The following is a 24,386-nucleotide window of genomic DNA, read 5'->3' as shown; positions in this document are numbered from 1 at the left end:
GAATTATGCTCGTGGTATCGTAATTCTATGTACTAAAATATATTAAATGAAATCATTATTTACTTTGGCTAGGGGCCTAGGTCTATAAATGAAATCTACCCAACTCTTTGTTAGAGTTGTTAAAGCAATTTTGTACACTCTAATAAACTAATTTGGTGTTCAAAATAAATTACCAAATAGTCATTCAAAACATCTAATATAACTAGCTATCAAATTCAATTAATACAATTAGTTATATCAATACTATAAGTTAAGGCCTATTCATATTTACTGAACTGAGCTGAACTAAACTGAACTGATTGGAGCTGAAATAAACTGAACTAAACTGATTAGAGTTGAATTGAGCTGAAATAAATAGTTTACGAGAGAGGGAAATTAAGAGCTTAACTGAACTGAACTGAACTGATTGGAGCTGAATTGAACTGAACTGAACTGATTGGAGCTGAATTGAACTGAACTAAACTGATTGGAGCTGAATTGAACTGAACTGAACTGATTAGAGCTGAATTGAATTGAACTTACAGTGCTTTAATAGTTACCAAATACAAGTACTTTGCATGACCTTACTGTACTAAAGGTCAGGGCATAATGATTATGCTAAAGCTATATTACTATCCATACTTAATTTTCACTAGATCAAGCTAAAGTTGGGTATAATGGAGTACCCAATTACTACCCTTTTTTGATAACAAATGCTTTAGGTTGCGTCCCCCACAAGCTCACCTTTCCATATCCAACAATGGGAAAACAAACTCTACTGACAAACAAAACCCCCTCTAAGATTCAAGTCATTTTCACACCTTAGCATTCAACTGTTTTTAGGTCAATCTCCCTTCAAACTTAGTCAACAAATCTTTTCACCAATCCATATGCCGCATTAGTGCTAAGTGGGGTTCCCCCCACATTAGATGGAAACTCCCCTCATTTACTTTTAATATTCCTCTAATCACCCCGATACATTTTTATATACACGATACACCCGAGTGCATATATCACAAACTCGTACTGTAATCGTACAATATATTTGAATACTCTCATAATAATACAAAAAAATACAGTATACCCAAATCTCGAGTAACAGTGAAATTGTTAGATCACTCAATAGTCACTACATATTCTTAAGTGCACCTAGCTCACGGTATACCCGAATGTATATTAAAATTTCTTATACACCCCTCCTAAAGCTGAGGTGTCATGAAGATATGCAATCCTAAATTTCCAAAATCATTTTAATAAATCAAAAATATTAACCCCATTTTTTTTCTTCTACCTCACTCACACACTCTCTCTCTCCTACCTACCTACTTTCTCTCTCTAAAAATGGCTGCCAGTCCACCAGAACAACAACACCCACCTCAACCAGGCCCAACACTTCCTCCAACCTCCTTTCTCTCCGCCATAGTCGTCCACCAATCTCCACCGTCCAAACTCCCTATCGACTTCAGCCCACCGTTGATCGCCATGGTGGTCGTTGCAGCAGCAGCCTTCCTCTTCATCACTTACTCCCGCCTTATTTCCCGCCACCTCTTCCCGCCATTTCTCCGCTTATTCCGCCGTCATCTCCGCCGCCGGATTCTCTTCCCGCCGTCCGATATCGGCTCTCCGCCGCCGCCCTACGAATCCTCCGACGGATTCTATGTTTACTCACCTTACGGCCTCGATGAATCGGTTATCAAGAATATTCCGTTGACAATTTACAGGTTTCCGACGAAATTAGGGTTTATCGAAGTTGATGGATTCAATGATTGTGCTGTTTGTTTGCTTGATTTTGAGGAGGGAGAATGTATTCGTACTCTGCCTCTTTGTTGTCACGCTTTCCACGTTGATTGTATCGACATGTGGCTTCGATCGCACGCCACGTGTCCGCTTTGTCGTGCCGGAGTTTACCTTCCACCGCCGCCGGAATCACCGTTGTTGTCGCCGGTAATGGCGGCGAGAATCCGTCCGAGCTTCGACGAAGGAATTCTCCTCGAAAGCATGTTTTTAGAGCCGTTACCGGAAGTTGATGTCGAGCAAAATTCCGGCGAAATTCAGGAGGTTTTCTCGCCGGAAAGAAGGGTAATTCAGTCAGAAGATCACCGTTGTAATAGAAGAGAACTCGATTTTCTTCTCAAACGATCGTATTCGTTTGGTTTTGAACGGAGTTTTCCGTCGGAAAGGTTAGTTATGGAGCCGGCAACGACGCCGTATCACCTTCGTCAACGGCGGAGCTTCTTCTGGACAAAACGACCATCATCAACGCCGTTTAGCTCATTAGCAAAATCCAGAGTCTTCTCTTTCCGGCGAACGATGAAATCTCCGGCGTTTTTCCGGCGACGAGGGTTCTTCCCGTTATCAGAGTCTTCAGCGAGCTTACGATACGCTAGCACAGATGAACCTTCTAGAAGAATGAAATCAATGGCGTCGCCATTATTTGGAAGAGCGGCGATGTTTTCGTCGAGTCGAATGAGGTCGGGTGATCCTGAAGCGTTGATTTCACCGGAGAGGTTTAACAGACGGTAGGAGATGATGACACGTGGGAGGTGGATGAAGCGTTGGATTAAGGTGGAATGAATGAACGGTGATGATGGGGTGTAAATGTGGTGGGGGTGAGGGTGGTGTAAATGTAGTTGGAAAATTTAATGGGAGGGTGTGTCAAGACTGTCAACTGTCAAGTGCATTAAATGGGTGAAATTGACGAAAGAGAAAATTATTAAGGGAGTGTTAGAAAGATGGAGAGAGATAATATAACTTAATTAAGGGACTTTTTGTTTAAGATTACTTTTGGGGATTCTCTCTCCATCTATCTACTAGTCTCTGAAGTTGGTTTTTAGGCGTAAACGGAGCTTTAAAGCAATGATGTAAACGGAGTTTGATCTCGGTTTTTGTAAAGATAATACTCGTAGTCTAATAGTATAGGTTAGGAGATAGGTGTGGAGGTGTAGTAGGGAGTGTTAAACTTAAATTGATGGGATTGATCTTGGTTAGGAAATAGGGTAATATCATTTAATGCAGGAAATTGATTTATGGAACTCTCAACTCTCAAGCTTTAAATTTCTTTGTTGCGTTTACGATGGATTTATTACTAGTAATACTTGGCGGGAGATTTATTGGTATTGGTCCGATTTTGGACTATTCTTTTGTTGCTTTTGTTTTGGCCTTCTTAATGTGGGATTTGACTTTTATGACACTAGAAATTGGGGGTTTGAAGTTGGGAAAATGTGGGTCTTTTGGATACTTGGTGTTGGAAATTTTGTGTTAAATGTGTTGAATGTATCTTTCTGATGTTGAAAATAAGAAGGGAGGGGAATGGGTGAGATTGTATGGTGGTCTACCTTATGATGAGAACTAAGGAGATGTGCTAGGCCTCTAGCCGGCCCTCTTCTACTCGTAAGTGCCTCCGATGTGTCCCTATGACTCTGAGCGGACACTTGGGAGCCAGGAAGTACCACTCCGTATATGGTAGGTTCCTCGATGAGAGGGGGGGGGGGGTGTTGAATGTTCTTTACCCATCTTCATCATATGCGTTAATCAATAATCACAATGAATGCATGAATCAATAATCACAAGGAATTTTTAGAGTATACAGATTTATGATAAATTATTTGATACTCTGTAATATTGTCTTATTTTACTTCAGTTTGGAAAAACTTTATTGCTTCCAAGAAATATTTACATTGTACTCCATAGTCCATATGTATGAATATACGGAGGCACGGAGCAGATAAAACACGATCAAATTCACCCCTAACTTGTAATATGATAATTATCTTAAATTGCGTAGTGTGGAGTATATTTGTCCTTAAAATGGCACCTCTATGCTTTATCCACCTTTGTTGCATGGTACTCCATATTTCAATGGTTCACTATCAAAAAATTTATAATCAAATCCAATATTATCATACTACGTATATTCATATGTGGCAAACATAAATTAAGATAATGTAAATGACTAGCCTAGATTACTATCAAATGATTAATGCGATTTAGATTATTTTTGGTGAAATTTAAATTAGATCAAATTATAAAATTAAAGTATTTGGAGACAATGTAACATAACTTAATTGAGACCGAAAATGTAGGTGGCAATATAAGCGTGAAAGCAAAGAGGCTAGCTGCTGAGAATTAATTAGGAGACAACGACCATCCTCTTCTTACTACTCCGTATGATATTACCCTTTACTCCTTTAGACTTTGAGACTACCCATTCATTATTTGGAGAAAATCCTGTATTCATGTACTGTACTATAGAAAAGAATTATAATGGACGTGTCAAACAAGTTAAAAAATGGGTCGACTTTGGACTAGCCAACCATGGAAATAAAAAGGGGTCAAAAATGAGGAACTGTTTTGATTTGCACCCATATAAACTTTAACTTGTGATAACTACACAAAAATATAGCCAATTATGTTTTGCTACAACATTGCAAAAACATTAATAATATTGTTGAGTCATGGAGCGGACTGTAGGTTTCTTAGTTTCACTTAACATCGTAATTAATTTTATTTCGAATACTTAGATGTTTGTCCACTATACAATCACCTAAACAATAGATGTGTTTGAGTTTTCAAATTGAATTTTCTTCAAAACATGAAAAGCACAATCAATCTGTTAGTTGATTTTGTTGTAGAGATTTGTGAATGAGTCTATAAAGTGTTAGAACTAATGGTATGTGGAGTTCCAAGGCCTGAGTATGGCTTGTGGAGAAGGAACAGAGCTACAAAGAGATGAAAAGGTGTCGAAATAAAGCAAAAGGAGTGTCGTACGTAAGAGTCGTGCGTGCAAGATGTTGCACATCTATGCAACATGGAGCACGTTCGTGCAAGTGGTTCTTCGACGAAGTAGTAGTTAATTAAGAGACCTAATTATAAGTGATTTGACATCGATGACACGCATGTAAATGTGCAAGATATGGCATGTCCATGCGATGAGCTCACAACACACAAAGCTTCTTAATATATAGACTCAAAACCTGTTCTCTTAGTTCAATACCTTATCCTACGCCAATTCATATATATGATGGCAAAACATGCATGCATTCATGTCCGAAGTACATGCTATTGCGAATCTAATTAAGTTAGTGTAATTGTGAGAGGAAAAGACTACAATGTTTAGATTTATGATTGTGAGATTAAAGAGAGATCTTGATTCTTGAGTGTCTTGTCATAGTTATCATGACTATACACTAATCAAAGTCATAGGGCAAATAGGTTTTGAGTCTCTTTGACATATATGAGATTTTCCATGATAAATTTTTCGTGTGCTATTTATCGTATTTCTTTGTTATTTTCTTTATACTATTTTTATAATCCTATTAAGTGTAAGGGCCTGTTTTGATTGACTGAACTGAGCTGAACTGAACTGAACTGAGCTGAACTGAACTGAACTGAAATGAACTTATTAATTAGTGATTTTTAACTACGGATTAGTGATTTTTTATTATTTATTACTATACATATGTGTATATACAAATGTACATATTAAAATATTTACGAAAAATATACTATATAATTATAAAATTTATGGAAAATATATTAAAAACTTGAAACCTCTAAACATTTTAAACACATATACTATTTAATTTAAAAATAAAACAGTATTATGACAAAAGATCACAAAACACTTACATGTATCTAACCCATTTAAACAAATTTTCAAAAAAAATATTAAAAAAAAAAACACGAAAAGCTAACAGAGGCAACGACCCAACAGTCCAACACCCTAACCCACTCTCTTTAATGTTTTAATTAATACATGTATCTAACTAGTATCTAACCCCAAATTATTATTATTATTATTGTTATTATTATTATTTATTGATGATTTTTATTATTAATATTATTATTATTTATTACTTATTGATTATTATTATTATTATTGTTAATATTATTATTATTATTATTATTATTATTATTGTCGTTGTAATAAGAGCTTAAAAGAATGAAATTTCGCTTTATATCATTAGCAATATCATTAGACATAAACTAAGAGCTGAACTGAACTGAATTGAACTGAAATGAATTGAATTTCAACGAAAGATAACAGACCCTAAAATTTATGATCCCGATGTTAACACCTTGTGCTTTAGTTTTGAAGGTTTTTATAGTGCTCCCAGTTTACCAATAACGAATTCCCAACAAAAGGTTGGTAACAGATTATTTATGTACAAGGAAACAACCACCATCAAACCATGTGATAAAATCTGACCTCTTGGTTAGGACTTTATATATATTACTACAACTATATTACTACTTGATTCATGTATCTGAGTTAACTCTAATCCATAAACTAAATTAATTTATCTGCTTATTGCAGTATATTTCCCCTAAATACAATAACTTAATCAAGGGGCCTAGTGATCAATTAAAGTATAGATGTGATACTTTGCACATGAAAATTCAACCATTTTCCATCACATTGAGCCCAATCAACGTTAACTATTCATTACAATGATAATTATGCATAAGCATCATACATCTATATATATATATATATTAAAACCCAATGCAAGAATTGTAATCATGCCAAGTGTCATCATTTTTGCCACGTGTCGTCATGAATTGATAAATGATGTATGATCATGTGATTCATGTCATATTAAAACTAATTATCAAATTTTCCTCACAAAAAATTAAAGTTCATAAATTCTATTTTTTAATCCTCATTCTTTCCTTTGCTCATTCATTTAACAGATAAAACAAACTAATATGATAATGAATTTTGTTAATATTCAATAAAAAAATTTTAAAAAAATGATTTTTTTTTAAATTATAAAACCATCAATAAATTTCACTTTAATTTATTAAAGTTATTTCTTAAAATAATTTACTATAGTTTTTTATAAACAAAAAAATGACCCGGGACATCGCCCGATCCTCAAACTAGTTTGATATCTAATCAACAAACCAATATAAATTGTACATACACACATTTAAAGTAATCATATTAAACCCGTAAAAAAAAAGTAATCATATTAAAATAACCAGCTAATTAATCAACCCTTTATTAAGTCGACCTACTTTTCAACCTTTATAATAAATTCTCCACAGTTCCTAATTATATCAAAAAATTAAAAATAAAAATCTTTTACGAAGTATATATATCTACTTTATATGCATTCTTCCACAATAATTTGTACATCTAAAATTCTTATTACCAAAGGCCCATTTTTTTCTTCAGAAATACAGCAACATTAATGGGACATCCCAAATAATAACATGATAAGGAGGCAGTACTACTGTACTAGTAAATGGCAAAGTTGCACAACATTAACACCAACCATATTTTTGTGCTACTAAATTAATTGCCATCACTTAACTCAACTACCTCCCTCCCATTTTTCTCTTTGAATTTATTCATCTAATTTAATCTTGTTCACTCTCAATCTTCCATACTCCCCACTACTATTCTTATCTTAATTTTCTAAGGTCTATATTATTTCATTTTTCATCAAAATTATAACATTGTGATAATTTGTAAATTATTAAAAAAAAGGAGGAAAAAATTGTTAAAATGGCGGTATACACCGAGAAGGTAGAGGAGGGAAGGGCAGCAACAGGAGATAGGCCATCGACCGGGGCGGTGTATCGTAACATTTATGCTGTGGATGCTCTCACTGGTGTACCTGATGGAATTGAGTCTCCTTGGGATCTCTTTAGGTATATTTCATTTCTTCATCAACTTTACTATATGCTTATTTTCTATTGGACGTAGTAGAATTGAAGTTACGTAGTAAATAGATCTAAGGAATGTCAATTAAATGTATGTATCGAGTAACTAATTTTTATATGATGGAAAATTTATCACTCTAGATTATGTAGAGGCAGTGACTCGTGAAAGTCGTGATGTGACAATTAAATATGAAGGGAAATATTTATTGATGGGAATTGATATACCAATATGAATGAAAATTGTATAGTACTGTAGTGGACTAGTGGTTGATTTAGATATAATTTTAAAATTTGGTTTCGGTTCTTATTTTATCAATCAAATAGATTGAATTGTATTTTTTTCATTCTATTTGCCATAATTGAGGAGCATATATATAAATCTTTGTTGTAGTAAAATGACTTGAATAAGGGTTTATAAATTACGGAGTATAATATGAGTATTTGTAACCCTATGGAAATTTCATGATAAGCTATTATACAAAAATTTTCGAATTTTTCAAGAATAAAGAAACTGTTATGGTTTATAAAATTAATGTCCAAACATTATAAAATAGCATTATATAGTAAAATATATTTCATCATAATTACATACTTAAAAAATTGGGTGTTGAAGACAAAAAAAAAATTGGCCCATGCAGGGGTCGAACCTGCGACCTTGGCGTTATTAGCACCACGCTCTAACCAACTGAGCTAATGGGCCAATTATTTGAAAAATTAATGTATTAATTATACTTAAATTGTGAAATCGACATTCAACAATACATTATGTTCATAAAAAATGTTAATTTCTGGGTTTTAATGGTTTCAGCAAATCTGTGGAGAAATATCCCACCAATCATTTGCTGGGTTCTCGCAAAATCGTTGATGGCAAGGTTATTTTTTCTCTCTCTTGCTCCTTAAAACTATAATCTTTAATTATAATTTGTGATTATTAATTTTCATGTGTAATTTAATTGTACCTGTAATTTTAACAGGCGGGTCCATATGAATGGCTTACATATAAAGAGGTGTATGATTCAGCTCTTCAAATTGGGTCTGCTATTAGGAAGTGTGGAGTTAATCCTGTAAGTTCAATTTTTAATTTCATTATGTATTGAGTTTGATTGATCAGTCCAAAATTAATAGTCACGTTGATAGTGTAATTTGAACCGGCAATATGACAACTGAATTTGGACGGAGGGAGTACAATACAAATTTGTGGGATTAAAGCTGAAATGCTGAATTATGTGTCCTATTGGCTGTAAAGGTTATGTTACATACTGTATTAGTATGTCCTGCAATTAAACTGATAATGAAAATTTTTCTGCTCAAATTTTTGATTTTAGGGTGGTCAATGTGGAATTTATGGGTCCAACTGTCCCAAGTGGATCATCGCTATGCAGGTATGTTTTCGCGATATTTGGATTGTTGGTACTTTAGTAGTTTTTGATGTTTGGCAATGTTGATCAATGTTGTACTTGTTGATACAATAGTAACTAGTTTTTTGATCAAATTTGACAAGTTATTAGGTTTAATTCTCTCAATATCCGTGTACATACTTCAACATATAAGAGATTATAATTATAATGAGTTTTTAGGCTTACTCTTTTATAACATGATGATTCACATTTCACAAATAGGTAAATTTGTATAAGCTGTAAGTACCGAGTTTATACATATGGGATAGTGACTGAGAATAGATATGTTGATTTTTCAGGCTTGTAACGGTCAAGCCATATCCTATGTACCATTGTATGACACACTTGGTACGCTACCTTCACATTCTTAACATCTATCCTTTATAGCTAATAATATCTGTGTAAGGTTGGCATTTGCCACGAGCCTACAAGAACAAACATTCATGACTAACTGATAATGCTGTAATATGTTATGCAGGCCCCAATGCAGTGGAATTCATCATTAACCATGCTGAAGTCTCCTTAGTTTTTGTTCGAGAGAAAAAGATACCTGCTGTAAGTTGTTTGTTGTTGCACCAAATGTTCTAATCTTATAAAAGGTAGAGGTCTAATGTGAAAACTGTAAGTTTGATGTGCTGGTCTAACAAATTATATGGAAATATATCATAAGATTTTTGTGTTTCATTGATTTATGACTATAGCATAGATAAGCTGATTCTATGCCTCGTACTCAATCAGCCAACTCTAACAATTATTTTTTGCGTGAGTCATGGCTGATGTACATTCTCTTGGATAAATAACTAAAGATGTTCAATCTTTGATCCTGAATTAATGATGTTGCTATTTTGATGCTTTTGCAGATACTAGCATGCTTGTCAAAGTGTAACTACTTAAAAAGTAGGTTAACAGAGAAGATCTTTATAACACATTTTTAAATTTTGGTTGCTTAGTTTTCTTTTCAGTTACTGAGTTACATTCGATTTTGACCCTCAGCCATTGTCAGCTTTGAGAACATCTCCAGCTCACAAAGAAAAGAAGCTGAGGAAGCTGGAGTGTCTTGTTTCTCTTGGGATGAATTCTCTCAATTGGTAAGTTTCATGAATTATAGTCCAAGATCTAGCCTGCAGAATCATGAGAGCTATTTAAATTTACATAGCCTGCAGAACTCTTATCTCAGAATACTTATTCGATAACACTGCTTGAGGGCTAATCTCTGAGGTTTTTCGTTGTTCTAGGGAACTATGGATTGTGAAATTCCTTTGAAACAAAAGACTGATGTCTGCACTGTAATGTACACAAGTGGCACAACGGGAGAGCCAAAGGGGGTGATTTTAAATAATGCAGCTTTTACAGCAGAGGTCTTTTCAGTAGACTACCTGTTCGAGAAGACAGATAAATCGGTAAAAGGCACTTCCTTGCTGTTTTTGCTACTTGATGCCATTAGTTGGATATAAATTGTATTAGGTTCACATTATTCGCTGTTCAGCAAATAAATATCAAGTTTCTCTGCTGAAATTATGTTAGTGGCATGAAAGTTGTGCTACTTTATACCCTTTCTATTTCAAAGTGATTATCCTAGTTCACTTTTCACATAAAACTGAGTATTGGATTTGTGACACAATTTTTCCAAAGAACAATCACTATGATATGCAAGACATTAGAAGTTACATGGCATTCTTGCAGTAGATTAACTTCCAGTTCTTTATTATTTCTCTATTCTCTGAATCACATCATTGTTGAACTAGTAAAATTAAACTGGAAAATTCTTTGTTACAGGCAAGTACAGAAGATGTATACTTCTCATTCCTTCCCTTGGCGCATATATTTGATCAGATAGTAGAAACATATTGCATTGCCAAAGGCACTTCAATTGGTTTCTGGCAGGGAGTAAGTTCATATGCCACAACTTAAAGTGCTCTTTACACTTTTTCTGATCCTTCAGAACTTCAATCAACACCTTTATTCTGCATTTCGCTTACAGGATGTGAGATATCTGATCGAGGATCTCCATGAATTGAAGCCAACAATGTTCTGCGGGGTTCCCAGGGTTTTTGAACGTTTATACAATGGTATATATCTGATACTGATGCATTTATGTAGCCCCCTAGCTGCCCCCCCCCCCCCATCCTTAATGATTTTCTTATTATTAGAAAATGACTCAATTATTTTCTGTCTGAAGGTATTGTGGATAAAGTTTCATCCAGTGGCGCTCTCAGGAAGAGCTTGTTTGACTATGCCTATAGCTAGTATGTTCAAATTTTGGCCCTTGTGATTTTCTTTCGGTCTGTGAACTTGAATCTATTTGCTCAAACAGTATATATAGCTGATCTGTAATTGTCTAACAGTAAACTGCGGAATTTGGAGAAGGGATTGCGCCAAGATGAAGCCGCACCTCTTTTGGACAAGCTTGTTTTCAATAAAGTTGGTGGATTCTGTCCAAATAAACCTTCTGATTTTCCATTTCCTTGATTACCAATTATTTATCCTTCGGTCCTTTTAGAGTTCCTGATAGTAAGGGGTAGTTTTGATTTGATTCCATTACTCTGACCTGGACTAGATCAAACAAAGCTTTGGAGGAAGAGTCCGCATTATGATTTCTGGAGGAGCACCTTTGCCACGGCATGTTGAAGAATTTTTGAGGGTTACTTGTTGCTGTGTGGTGGTACAAGGATATGGTGAGTCATGAAGCTTTTCAAGCGATGTATTTTAGGTTAAACTATCGTGGATGTTAATATGAAATCTCAACTGATCTTTGGACAATTGCATATATATATTCAAATGTGGGGTAAAATAAATTATGATTCTCAGATTCAGACAATTATTTTCCCTTGTACATGTGAGAATGCTCATTCAACTTTGTTTGATCTGATTTTAAACTGTTAACTCCACAACATAAGACATAGTTTTATAGCCCTAAACTTTCAGCTCTGCAGCTTAGACAATATATTTCATTCCTGCTTTCAAGATTTGTTGTCCTAGTACTTCCGGTGTTTTGTTTTCCTCTTTTGTCAATTTATAAAACATTTATTCCATTGATAGGTCTCACTGAAAGCTGTGGAGGATGCTTCACATCAATAGCCAATGTGTATTCAATGATAGGCACTGTGGGAATCCCCTCGCCTGCCATAGATGCAAGACTGGAGTCTGTTCCAGAGATGGAATATGATGCGCTTTCAACCACACCGCGTGGTGAAATCTGTTTGAGGGGAAATATATTGTTTTCTGGTTATCACAAAAGGCAAGATTTAACTCAAGAAGTTCTTATAGATGGGTGGTTCCATACAGGTATATTCCTTGTGTAAAAGCGGAATTTTGTTAGTGTGAATGGTGTTGTTTCCACACTTTGAGGATCTGATTAGTATTTTTGTTCTCTGGAATGTATAATGCTATATCTTTAAATTTCTTTAGGTGACATTGGCGAATGGCAGCCTGATGGATCCATGAAAGTCATTGATAGGAAGAAAAACATCTTTAAGTTGTCTCAAGGTGAATATGTAGCGGTGGAGAACCTTGAGAGCATATACTCGCGGTGTAACCTTATAACATCTGTAAGTTTTCCCGTAAATAGTGCATGTAGCTTTGATTATGGTTGTTGATATGCTGTTGTCTTCTCAGATTTGGGTGTATGGCAATAGTTTCGAGTCATTTCTTGTGGCTGTTGTTGTTCCTGAGAGAAAGGCAATCGAGAACTGGGCAGCTAATAATAATGAGACTGGGGACTTCGAAACACTCTGCAAAAGTACCAAGGCTAGGAAATATTTCTTAGAAGAGCTCAACAGCACTGGTCAGAAACACAAAGTATGTACTTGAACCTTATTATTCTTTCTGCAGTTAACTAGCAGCACCTTGATTTTGCTTACTCAATTATTGTAATTTTGATCAGCTTCGAGGTTTTGAGATGCTAAAAGCAGTTTTCCTCGAGCCCATTCCTTTTGATGTTGAGAGGGATTTGATGACTCCAACCTTCAAATTGAAAAGGCCCCAGCTGCTTAAATACTACAAGGTATGTTTTACACACCTTATTAATGTAATGTCATGACTTGATGATCCCTGGAAAAGGCGGAAAAGTACTAAATTGCAAGGAAGTAATTTTAGAAGATGATTTCTTCAAAAGACAGAACTTTTTGGTAGTCATGCTTTTGGTTGGGAATTTGAAGCAAACAGGAACCCTTTCAGTCAAATTTAGCTGCCATTGTACTATATTGAGTTACATTATCAACGTGACTATAAATTTTGGTTTGATCATATTACTACCTGTCACCAAGTTCAATTTGAGTATGGCATCGCCTTTCTGATGTATGGCTTTGTATGGAAATTGCAGGATACCATCAATGAGATGTACAATGAAGCAAAAGGGAAGAAGGCATGAGATGAGGAAACAACTTTGTTTAGAAATGAGGCATAAAATATGAAAGGAAAGTGATTTTTTAGCCTTCTAAAAGTTAATTTTGGCTCGACTATGATTTGTTCCTTCTCACACGGAGAAGTGCTAAAATCAAGCTTTGGATTGTTAAAAACAATTTCCAATACCAATATATGGGACTTCCTCAAACCCAAATATTATATATTTTGTATTTTTACTATATCAATATATCATATAGTCTTTATGTTAACGCGTTATTATCCTCTTGTACCTAGTTTATATATGCATCAGAAGAAGATCAAGTGTTCATCAATACAACAATACAAGATGTTTAGGTTACCATTTCCATAGAAAAATGTTTGGTCCTTGTTAATTAACTGTAGATTTGTAGGGTGTTTTATCACTAAATAGCCCCCTTTTCTTTTTTTTTTTTTTTTTTCTTTTTTTTTAAAGAAAAATATCCCTTAGTATACCACAAATCATGATGTAAAAGGGGTAAATTAATTTATTCAAGAACTTGACTCTGTATGATCATATTAAACACACTCATATTGTCTCAATGTGGTCATTGTAATGTTATTGTGGCACCAAAATTGATGATTAGAGCACATAGTTTTGTCAAAAGTTTACATTATGAAAATATGCTCTTTTAATCCATTTTTGATACATTTATTTGGAATCCATGTACAAAATGATTTGGCCTCTTCAATTATACAATGCATACTCAATATATAAAACGGGAAATATTCTACAAAAATCAACAAGAAGATCAACACTAATGATACACCAAGATTAGTGTTGAGCATCATTAGTTTGATGATTTGACCTAGGTCGAAAAAGTTAAAGGTTGGATAGTCCAAAAAGTACATTAATGAGCTTACACATTTTTTAAAAAGCATGGTTTTACTCAACAAACCAATTACTATCTAATGATTTTAGCATGTACTTATATGTTTTCAAAAAATAAAAACCCTACTTTAACTAAATACTCTGTAGTAAATACTCTGTATAACACTACCCTCTCTCTCCTCCTTTCTCTCTCTAAAACCCTAGCCTCCATTGTTGAATTTTGAAGGGGCTTCCATCGATTTTAATCGGTGGAAAACCCTAATCCTTGTTTCTTTATTGTTTTTTTAGGTTTATAATAATGCTTCCTCCTTTTGAGAGGAACTTTTCTCCCTCGAAAGAAAGGGTTTCCGATCTCCTTCGAAAGACAAGGGTTTTTCAACCTCCTTCGAAAGACAAGGTTTATCTCCTCTTTACGAGGTAGAAATTTCTTAGTTTTGAATCCATAGTAGCAGATCTAATGGATTGTCGTAAAATTATTTCGTTGGTGAAAAAGTTATTAAGTTTTCGAATACGAACAGATGAATTAGAAGGAAAACATCCTCACGGCTACAAAGGATCGTTAGATTGTCTCTCCAACAAGGCTGTAATTTTCAGCGATATAAGCGGGAGATGCTCCGCAATGCAAGATCTACTCGACGATCGTAGTTTTTATTAAGGAAAATTCTATTTGATTCAATATCTTATATATTTGTTAACGTCGAATCTCTATTGTAGATGTCGTATGACTTTTAATTAATGAAATATTTTTGCTATCCCAAAAAAATAAAATAAAATACTCTGTAGTAGTTTTTGAGCCGGCATAAAACTATTTTCACTATAAAATGAAAAGCACATTCTGTTAAATCACAAACAAGAGCATCAATCTTCCAAGTCCAAGGGCAATAAAATATGCCAATACAAAACGTTTAGTATCAAAGTATCTCCTCCTACCTCCCATGAGGCCATGAGTGATACTCATCAACATTACAAACAAAAGCATCAATTTTCTTATGCAAGTATTTCTAACTACTAACTACAAATATCTTAAATCTCAAAAATAAGTTGTACTTTATTACAAAGTACTACGTATATTCTATAGCATGCTAATTATTCTTGCAATGGAGTTTGTCACTTCATTTGTCCATGTCTTAGACTCTAAGCTATGTCAAGGAATGACCAACACCTAATGATATTTGAATATTTGATATGTGTCCAATATGTGAAATGCTACATAATTGGCGTGTCAATGCACGTGTGCATTTACTATACGTCTATATGCCTCGTCTCTTTAACTTGTGATAAATTGGTGAAATACTATATGAGCATTATTTAATATATGAGCATTTTTTTTCTCTCAAAATAGCATACTATATAATATTCTATCTCATAATTTAGAATTAGGGTCTGTTCTCTTACGTTGAAATTCAGTTCAGTTAAGTTCAACTCAGTTCAGTTCAGTTCAATTCAGCTCCGAATTTCCTTCTCTTATAAAATATTCAGTTCAGTTCAGTTCAGTTCAGTTCAGTTCAGGTCAGCTGAGTTCAGTCAATGAGAACATGCCCTTAGATTGACAATGACTAAATTATGTTCAAATTGAAAATTAACTCCTTTATCATCATGATACATTGTTTGAAAAATATAATCAAGATTATATTTCAATCTTTCTCTAATAAACCGTGTAAAGTCTCCAATAAAATATTTATGCATTAATAAAGCTTATCTCGCAATTTTTTCCTTCTACTTATTCAGCTTAATTTCACTTCAATTCAGTTTCTACTTTCTATCTCGTAAACAATTCGTTATAGTTCAGCTCCAATTATTACAGTGTAATTCAGTTATTTTCAGTAAATTGGACAAATCCTACTATTTTGATTGGAAGATCCACACACATGGAAAAAAGAAAATTCCACTAAATAGAAATTTATTCACATGAGAATTGTGAAAATTAAGAAGATTACCTATACGTCACCAACTGCTATTTTTTTGGGTTCAAATAATTTCATTTTTTATAAATAAAGAAACGAAAAATCGTAAGAAAAAACGTGTGCATTCATCCCAGCTTCAAGCAAACTCGTTAGGGTTTGCTCAATCTTCAACAAATTTTCTCTCTAACTTTTACCATCAATTGAATTCATAAAACATTTGATCATATCAAATCATTGATTATCCCCAGTTCAATTTGAAGATTTATTTCTGCATTTCCAACTTACTAAATCGATTAATTCTCAAGATTTTTTCCCCATTTCTTGTTGATTTTATCAAGATGCCGAATTTCTTCTCAGTATTGAGAACAGTTGGAAAAAGCAGAATATTGCGACAAAACAACATTAAACCATTCACTCGACATCAGAATCGCACAATTGATGTCGGCGAGATTGGAAATTATGTTTCAGTTCGATGTTTGAGCAGCATTGCTGGAGTTGATCGGTATTGTTCTAGAGATTTGATTCGTCATTCGAATGAATTGTTAAATTCTAGTCATAATTTGCAGAAAAGATGGTTTTTAGGGGTTGGAGATGGTGAAGAAGGAACTCTATCTAAGGTTCATGAGGAAAAACTTGTTCTTGGGTGAGCATTTCTTTACTTATTATTGCTTATAATTTTACTTAATTTAGATTAAATGATACATTAGGTTAATAATCGCAATGATACCATTATTTCCCAGGAATTAAGTTTATGTATTGAGTTAAGTTTAATTGTATTGGATTATGTAAAATATGTTGGATCTTTGTTGTGTTGCAATAGCTTTGATGAATAATGGGGTTGAGTTGTACTGTTGTATATGATGATATTAGATGAGAAGAAGAAGAAATTTAAGTTGAGGAACAATCATGAAGTAAAATATAGAGTAGCGATGTTACTTGTACTTGGCAATAAATTTAGTATGTTTTGAGCAAACATGATAATTTAGTGTGTTGTGATGCAAACATGATATACATTGCTGATTGTTTTGTATGAAAAAATAATGCAATCAGAAGAAGGTTATTTGCTAAAGGCCTGTCTATAAGGGTAAAATGCTGACTGAAGATTAGTTGCAATTCTTGCAAATCACTGTATAATAAAGCCTTTCTCATCATAGTTAAGTTGCATCATTTCTTTGCATAGCTAATTATCTATGATGTTTTGTGGAATGAAGCATGAAATGAACAAAGATTATCTTTATAAACAGGTACTCCCCTGAGCAACTGTTTGCTGTCGTTGCAGCTGTAGATATGTATGAAGGTTTCTTACCTTGGTGCCAAAGATCAGAAATTATTCGACATCACCCTGATGGATCATTTGATGCTGAATTAGAAATTGGTTTCAAATTTTTAGTTGAGAGCTATGTTTCACATGTGGTTTTGGACAAGCCGAAATACATTAAGGTACATTTTTCATTACACCTAGTTCAAATTTTCTTACAGTAGCTGACTGAACATGGTCATCCTTTATGATATTCTTAGATTTTTGTTCTAGTATGATTTTGATACGATTGAGGATGTACGGTAGAAATGCAATTATACTGCACACAGAACACTCAATTTTAGACTTTTAGTTATGGATCTGTATTTGCGCTCCTATTCCTGCGTGCAATAGAATCCTAATTGATTTGAGTTTATTATTTATGATGAGACAATATGATGATGCATGACAAAAAGTTGAGTTTAAAGGCCACAAAGATTAGGTCCTTGGAACACTTCAATGCTTTAACTTGTATGAATTTTTGTCATGACTTTTCTCATAATTCAAAAGCAGTGTTTTAGTATCCTCGCTAGTGATAGCTGAGTCTGTAAGGATGCTGAATCCTTTTGAATTAAGGATCAGAATTTCAAATATGCAGAGGCATGAGTTAGTAAATATTGTGGATCTATAGGAGAGTATAGATGGGGAGAAGGGTTGTAGAGATATACTAATAATTAATTTCTTACGCAACTATTGTCTGAACCCCACCTCTTTCCCTTCCCCGAAGCTGTAAATCCACCTAATTAATTTTTGTTAGAAGAAGGGATCAACCGCATAATTTGGATAAAATTGCTTGTCAGACCTTCAAGAGCAATATTTATGGAGGGAGAAAATTTATTTGGCCCTTAATTATCAAGGGGGATTAGTACAGATAAATAGCCCTTGCTGAGTTATTTCTGTCATGGTAATAAAGCATTGTTCCTGCTTGAGTGATCATTTATCAATATATTCATTCATCTATAAATCTTTCTGTATCCCTTATGAGTGATCTATGCCTTTTTATGTTTAGAATCTTTTGGATTCAGATGGAAGTAATTGTAAAATGGTGTCTTTGAGTCTTTAACCCCCTTAATTTGATATGTGCTGATGTTGCTAATTTTGTTTATGGTAATGCCAGACCACTGCATCTGAAAGCAACCTTTTTGAACACTTAATCAACATATGGGAATTCAGGCCAGGTCCAACTCCAGGCACTTGTAATGTTTACTTCTTGGTCGATTTCAAGTTCCGTTCACCGCTTTACCGGCAGGTAATATTTAATTTTTTATTCTGCATGTATAACTAGTTTTGGACCCCTTTAGCTCCAACAAGAAGCTGAATTTTAAAATCCTTTCAATTTAGTTAGTATAGGAGACTACAATTTTGCTAAGTAATGATACACTTATATTTGATTGTGTTGGATACGTACTGCTTGCCTCGTAACAATGATGATGTCTTCTTCTGTATAGGTGGCATCAATGTTCTTTAGAGAGGTTGTCTCTCGATTGGTCAGTTCGTTTACTGACCGTTGCCGATTGATATACGGGCCAGGGGCAGCCATTGAGCAAAATGCGTAGGATTTTGGAGTTAACTCACCCTGATACATCAGCTCTAGGCCATCTCTAGAAATATAGTTGAATCAAGTGAAACATTTAGGAGGCTGTAACCTTGCATCTCATTCTTTAGATTTTTGTTAATCACAAAATTGTTTCTTGAAGTATTATTGAGATACTCTTGACAATTTGGGATCCCAAATCGAGCCTTGTTAGTTTTTCAATTCGTTTCTTTTGGCTGCTGGGACTTGCATGAAGACCCAATGGAGGCTTCTGATGTACATTCTTCCTAAAAGTAACGATTAAACAAAGCCACGAGGCCTGTGATCCTGTACAATAATACTTGGATATGTATAATGTTGAACATAATCAGGTTAGATTGTTTCGAAACAGGCCAAGCATGTAAACATAGCGACCATAATGAGTTGATAAAGCACCACAAAAATTGAGAACACTACAATTCACAGCTATTCACAAAATCACAAGAGAAGATGAAAAATGTGTTGAATTTTAGTGGATATTGTTAATATCAGTACATTTTTAATCTCCCTCTTGAACAGTTGTGATTTAATGATTTATGGTCTTGTTGACATTTACTATTTATTAAGATGTTGTTTTCATTACAAGACTTAATTTGTACTTCCTCCATTCCAAATGAATAGAATTTTAATCACGTTTGTTAATTCATTAATAAATTTATGGTAAAGAGATTTTGAAGAGCTTTTAGCCTATTGTGTCCTATTTGAGGTTTTTGGATGTTTCTTTTATACTCGTAGTTATTTTAGGTGTTTAGTAAATAGCTTATTTTAAAGAGCTTTTTGGACTCAAAAACTCATTATAAGAGCTTTTTGAAACTAGTTTATTGAACATTATTCTTTTGGCTATTAAATTCATTAAAATAGTTAACATTTAAAAATCAAATACCTAATACTTTTATTCAATCAGCTATCTATAACCAACTAGTCAAACCAATAACAAACATCTATAGCAATTGTATCAACTAAGTGCCTTAAATTAATAAAATGTCGATATTTTAAATTTACACATTAGGAGGATTCCAAAAATATGTCACAGGACTATTTAGCTCATCTCAACTCATTCAAAAAACCAAGATATAAGACTTAAAAAAAAAACCCAAACAAAACAACTTCATTCCGTACTTAGGGCCTGTTCTCATACACCGAAATTCAGTTCAGTTCAGTTTAGCTCAGTTCAGTTCAGCTCCTAATTTCCTTCTCTTATAAAGTATTTATTTCAGTTCAGTTCAGCTGAGTTAAGTCAATGAGAACAGGCCCTTAGGCTATGTTATTATCAGATTATTTTCAGTTCAATTCAGCTTTAATAAGCTCAGTTCAATTTAATTCAGCTCCTAATTTCATTCTCTTATAAAATATTCAGTTCAGTCAATGACAAAAGATCCTTAAATCTATCAATTCCATTCAAAAGTTTATGATACAAACAAACATAAACACAACCTCTTAACAAAACTCTCTCTCCTCCATAACTTAAGCTTAAGCTTAACCTTAACCTTAAATCCTTAATCCTCACTCATACACTCACACCACAACCCAACCAAATATCATGTAAAACACACATCTCCTCAAGGGGTTGGGTGAGATGAGGTGGACCCCACCACCTCAACTCAGAAACTCAACACCCACCCCCACCTCTCCTTCCTCCGTCCTTGGCGGGCGTTTTTAACCCGCCCCACCCTCATCCGGATCCTCCCCTTTATAATCAACCCTACCCACAACCCACCCCCCTCTTTCTCTCTCCACCTCTACACTTTCTCTCTCCTCCATGGCTTCCTCCTCTCCGCCGCACCAACCACCTCCTTTCTCCGACTACCTCGACCCTCCTCTAGGCATCCCTCTCCTCCTCCCCGCACCACCACCCCCACCTCCTTCCCGCCGCCTTCCTCCGCCGTGTTGGACCCCAGATGAAACCTCCGCTCTCATCGACGCTTACCGTGATAAATGGTACTCTCTCCGCCGTGGTAACCTCCGTGCTGCTCACTGGCAAGATGTTGCCGACACTATTCACCGTCTTTGCCCCCATGTTTCTCCCCCCAAAACCTCTGTTCAATGTCGTCATAAAATGGAGAAGCTCAGGAAACGTTATCGTTCTGAGCTTCAAAGAGCTAAGTCTATTCCTCATCATCGGTTCTCTTCTTCTTGGATTTACTTCTCTAAAATGGATTCCATGGAAAAGGGTATTTCTGGTTCTGGGAATGGTGGATTCAATGGTGGTAATGATGAAGAAGATGATGAAGATGGTGGTAATGGTGATGATGATGTAAATGATGAGGATTATAGGGTTGGTGGGTCTTTTGGGAAGGGGGTGAAGAATTATGGGAGAAATGGGTTGAAGATTCGAATTGCTGGGAATTCCAATTCCAATTCCAGGAAGAATTATGCAGGATTTCAGGAAAATTCTAACCCTAACCCTAACCCTAGGTTTGGATTTAATTCGTCAATTCAGTCTAGGTGTAATGAATTTGGGTCGCCTCCTAATCAATTTGGAGCGAGGTATTTGGGTGGGTCTTCGTCTGGGAATGGATTGGGGGTGATGAAGATGATCAAGAAGAAGAGGAGTGCGTTGGGGAAGAAAGAGGGGAGACGAGAGGCAGGGGATAATGTGGCGATGGCAATGGTGGAGGCGATTCGAATGTTGGGAGAAGGGTATGTTAGGACTGAGATGACCAAGATGGAGATGATGAGAGACTCGGAGAAGGCGAGGATGGAGATTGAGATGAATCGAACTCGGATGATGCTTGAGTATCACCAAAGCATTGTTGACACTTTTGTTAGAGGAATGTCTGATCACATTGTTGACAATGATGATGATGACGACGATGATGACAGGAACAACGATGGAGGCGCCTCGCCTGTTAGATGCTAATTCTCATTAGATTGTAATCTAATCTCTGGTGAGAAATGGAGAGCGTTTTTTTGGTGCTTGAATTGCATAGTATAGTATCAAGAAGAATTGAGAATTAGAGTTGTATGTTTGGGGATTACATTTTGTACTAAAATGCTATCAAATGGTAGTTGTGAAGTTGTTGATTTAGTTAGGTTTTTGATTTGGAATTGCTATGTGTAGATTTGTATGGCTTAGTGTAGTAACTAAATTCTAATCTGTAACCAAAATTGTGAAATCAACTTTAGTTCTAATGTTCGTTGTTTCTTCAGCTTGGATTTCTTGCTAGTTTGTCTTTTGGAGAAACTTTGTGTAGCTTTGCATCATGTTTGATGTATGAAAAACAGCTTTCTTTTGATAGCATACAATTCTGAAAGAGCTTTCGATTAGTTGACAGGAAATTATAAATGAGCTTGAAAAGATCTGGTTTACAGTTTATGTTACTGATTGCTCCAGTGTTGTTTCTGCTCCTGTATTGGACGATTTGGATCTAGAGTGGCTTATGCTAGCAATTTGAGCTCCAGTCGTCTAGTCTCATTGTGTGAGTTGAATGAAGCCTTGTAGATTGAGGAAGGCTGATGAGGCAATGAAGTCCGTGTTTAAACCTTTGAACAAGAAAAATGCAAGGCAAGAGTAGAGAGAGTCCAGTACTCCAGTATTTTTAACATCTATATTCAGAAATCACACAAATGACAAAGAGTGCTGTGGCTAAAGCTAATGACTCGCTGTGGCTAAAGCAATGCCTGTGTGCAGTAGTTGATATAACTTTGTCATGAGCAGCTTGGCTGAGAAGTTGACTGCTTTTTAGCATTGCAAAAAAAAAGATGGCCCATCTTGGCGTTATTAGCACCACGCTCTAACCAGCTGAGCTAATGGGCCATGATGTTAGTTTAAAAAATATATTATGACTAATTACATACTGTGTTTCCTCAAAATAAAAATTAAAAATAGAAAACTTAAAATGTGGCCCATGCAGGGGTCGAACCTGCGACCTTGGCGTTATTAGCACCACGCTCTAACCAACTGAGCTAATTGGCCAGTTATTGAAAAATTATTGCATTGATTATAGTTAAATTATGAAATTGACATTCAACAATACTGTTTGTCTTTTAATACTGTTTGTCTTTTAATACACCATTATTTTTACAATTGTCTTTTAATACTAGTTTTGTGCCCCGTGCAATGCTTGGGTTGTTTATTGAATTATAAAATAAAATTTTAATCTTTATACGATTTGTTAGATTGTGAAGTATATTATTATTTTAACCGATTAGTATATATTATAAATGTATGTTTTACGCTTTGAACTATTTCCTTTGCCCAAAAAATATTATGATACAAAAAATAATTTATTAATTTTTAAGAATTACGGAGTATAATCTAATAATTTTTTTAATAAAATTATAATTGAATTTGTACATTTGAAATTTTGGTATTTTATCGAAAATAAAACTAATTTTATCCTAAAATTTTATCCAAATAGAATTATAAATTAACTATTTTTATTTTATGAGGTCTATTTAATCTATCCAACGTGGCGTAACACTTGGCGAAAAGTTAGAACGCCAAGTGTCGCAACCTCATGACCTGGCTAAAAGTTTATATTTATATATTAGTTATATGATTCTTGTATGAATTTTCTAAAGTTGAGTCTAAATTGATTCAAGAGATAACCTATCTCATATATTAGGAAACAATCCTAACACCTCATAAGTTCATTAAGATGATACCAAATATCCTAAAGATCACAAATAGTTGTACGGCCAGCCACAATTATTATTATTATTATTATTATTATTATTATTATTTAAAATACCACAACTTTTCTCTCTCCTCTTTTCTTATCTTCTTCTCTAAGCCAAACCACACATCACCAACAACCATATCTACTCCACCCATTTTCTCTCTCCTCTTTTCTTATCTTCTTCTTCAAGTCAAACCACATATCACCATTCTTCAAAAAAAAAAAAAAACCACATATCACCAACAACCATATCTCTATTCCATCATTTTCTCTCTCCTCTTTGCCAAATTACTGCAATTAAAGCCAAAATTGTAGAAATTGGGTGTCAAATTGCTGTGAAAAATTGTAATTAATTATCCTTAAAATCATCAACAACATTTGAAGTAGTGAAATCGATGAGAACCAAAGAAATTTGAGCTCGTTTTCTTCTTGGAATCTTAGATCGAACATTCTACGTCAAAAATTGTAGGGTGTTACTAGTTTGGTTAGGGTTTACTTGTAGGGTGTTGGTGGTTTGGTCAGGGGTTAAATTTGGGTTTTGACAGGTTAAAACGGGTTTGGGTCAATTTCGGTTCAAGTTGGGTTCGGTGCAAATTGATTAAATTGGCCGTTGTAAATCTGTAAATCGGTGCAAGTTGTAAACCGGTAAATTGATCGTTTAAAGGAAATTTGGATAGTTCCATCCACCCAATATGACTCCTGGACGGTATTAGGGACCATGGTAAACATTA

General features: G+C 34.6%; 4 protein-coding genes and 2 non-coding genes across 6 annotated transcripts; 4 read left to right on the top strand and 2 right to left on the bottom strand.

Moving 5' to 3' along the window:
• The first annotated feature begins 553 nt into the window (after window positions 1–553).
• LOC110705025 (RING-H2 finger protein ATL65-like) lies at window positions 554–3,037 on the top strand. The gene has a single exon (XM_021882842.1). The coding sequence runs from the start codon at window positions 1,321–1,323 to the stop codon at window positions 2,500–2,502; it is 1,182 nt and encodes a 393-aa protein (XP_021738534.1). The 5' UTR covers window positions 554–1,320; the 3' UTR covers window positions 2,503–3,037.
• A 4,101-nt stretch (window positions 3,038–7,138) lies between these two features.
• On the top strand, window positions 7,139–13,667 carry LOC110705024 (long chain acyl-CoA synthetase 2-like). The gene is made up of 19 exons (XM_021882841.1): window positions 7,139–7,638; window positions 8,459–8,522; window positions 8,625–8,714; window positions 8,976–9,032; window positions 9,347–9,395; window positions 9,526–9,602; window positions 9,908–9,944; window positions 10,041–10,135; window positions 10,283–10,447; window positions 10,824–10,934; window positions 11,029–11,116; window positions 11,227–11,293; window positions 11,393–11,468; window positions 11,605–11,722; window positions 12,087–12,332; window positions 12,456–12,595; window positions 12,663–12,845; window positions 12,931–13,050; window positions 13,369–13,667. Exons 1-19 carry the CDS (start codon window positions 7,493–7,495, stop codon window positions 13,414–13,416), a joined length of 1,977 nt encoding a protein of 658 aa, XP_021738533.1. The 5' UTR covers window positions 7,139–7,492; the 3' UTR covers window positions 13,417–13,667.
• TRNAI-AAU lies at window positions 8,277–8,350 on the bottom strand. The gene has a single exon. It is a non-coding gene; the product is annotated as a tRNA-Ile (tRNA).
• Window positions 13,668–16,237: 2,570 nt separating the features above from the next.
• On the top strand, window positions 16,238–19,216 carry LOC110705023 (coenzyme Q-binding protein COQ10 homolog, mitochondrial-like). The gene is made up of 4 exons (XM_021882840.1): window positions 16,238–16,806; window positions 17,408–17,603; window positions 18,578–18,709; window positions 18,909–19,216. Exons 1-4 carry the CDS (start codon window positions 16,502–16,504, stop codon window positions 19,014–19,016), a joined length of 741 nt encoding a protein of 246 aa, XP_021738532.1. The 5' UTR covers window positions 16,238–16,501; the 3' UTR covers window positions 19,017–19,216.
• Window positions 19,217–20,792: 1,576 nt separating this feature from the next.
• Window positions 20,793–22,428, top strand: LOC110704856 (trihelix transcription factor ASIL1-like). Its single transcript, XM_021882671.1, has 4 exons — window positions 20,793–21,240; window positions 21,412–21,881; window positions 22,184–22,238; window positions 22,346–22,428. Exons 1-4 carry the CDS (start codon window positions 20,793–20,795, stop codon window positions 22,426–22,428), a joined length of 1,056 nt encoding a protein of 351 aa, XP_021738363.1.
• Window positions 22,429–22,875: 447 nt separating this feature from the next.
• On the bottom strand, window positions 22,876–22,949 carry TRNAI-AAU. Its single transcript has one exon. It is a non-coding gene; the product is annotated as a tRNA-Ile (tRNA).
• Between the last annotated feature and the right edge of the window lie 1,437 nt (window positions 22,950–24,386).

Source organism: Chenopodium quinoa, unplaced genomic scaffold (assembly GCF_001683475.1).
Source record: "Chenopodium quinoa cultivar QQ74 unplaced genomic scaffold, ASM168347v1, whole genome shotgun sequence".
Taxonomy (NCBI): Eukaryota; Viridiplantae; Streptophyta; class Magnoliopsida; order Caryophyllales; family Amaranthaceae; genus Chenopodium; species Chenopodium quinoa.
This window is presented reverse-complemented; position numbering and strand designations above follow the sequence as displayed.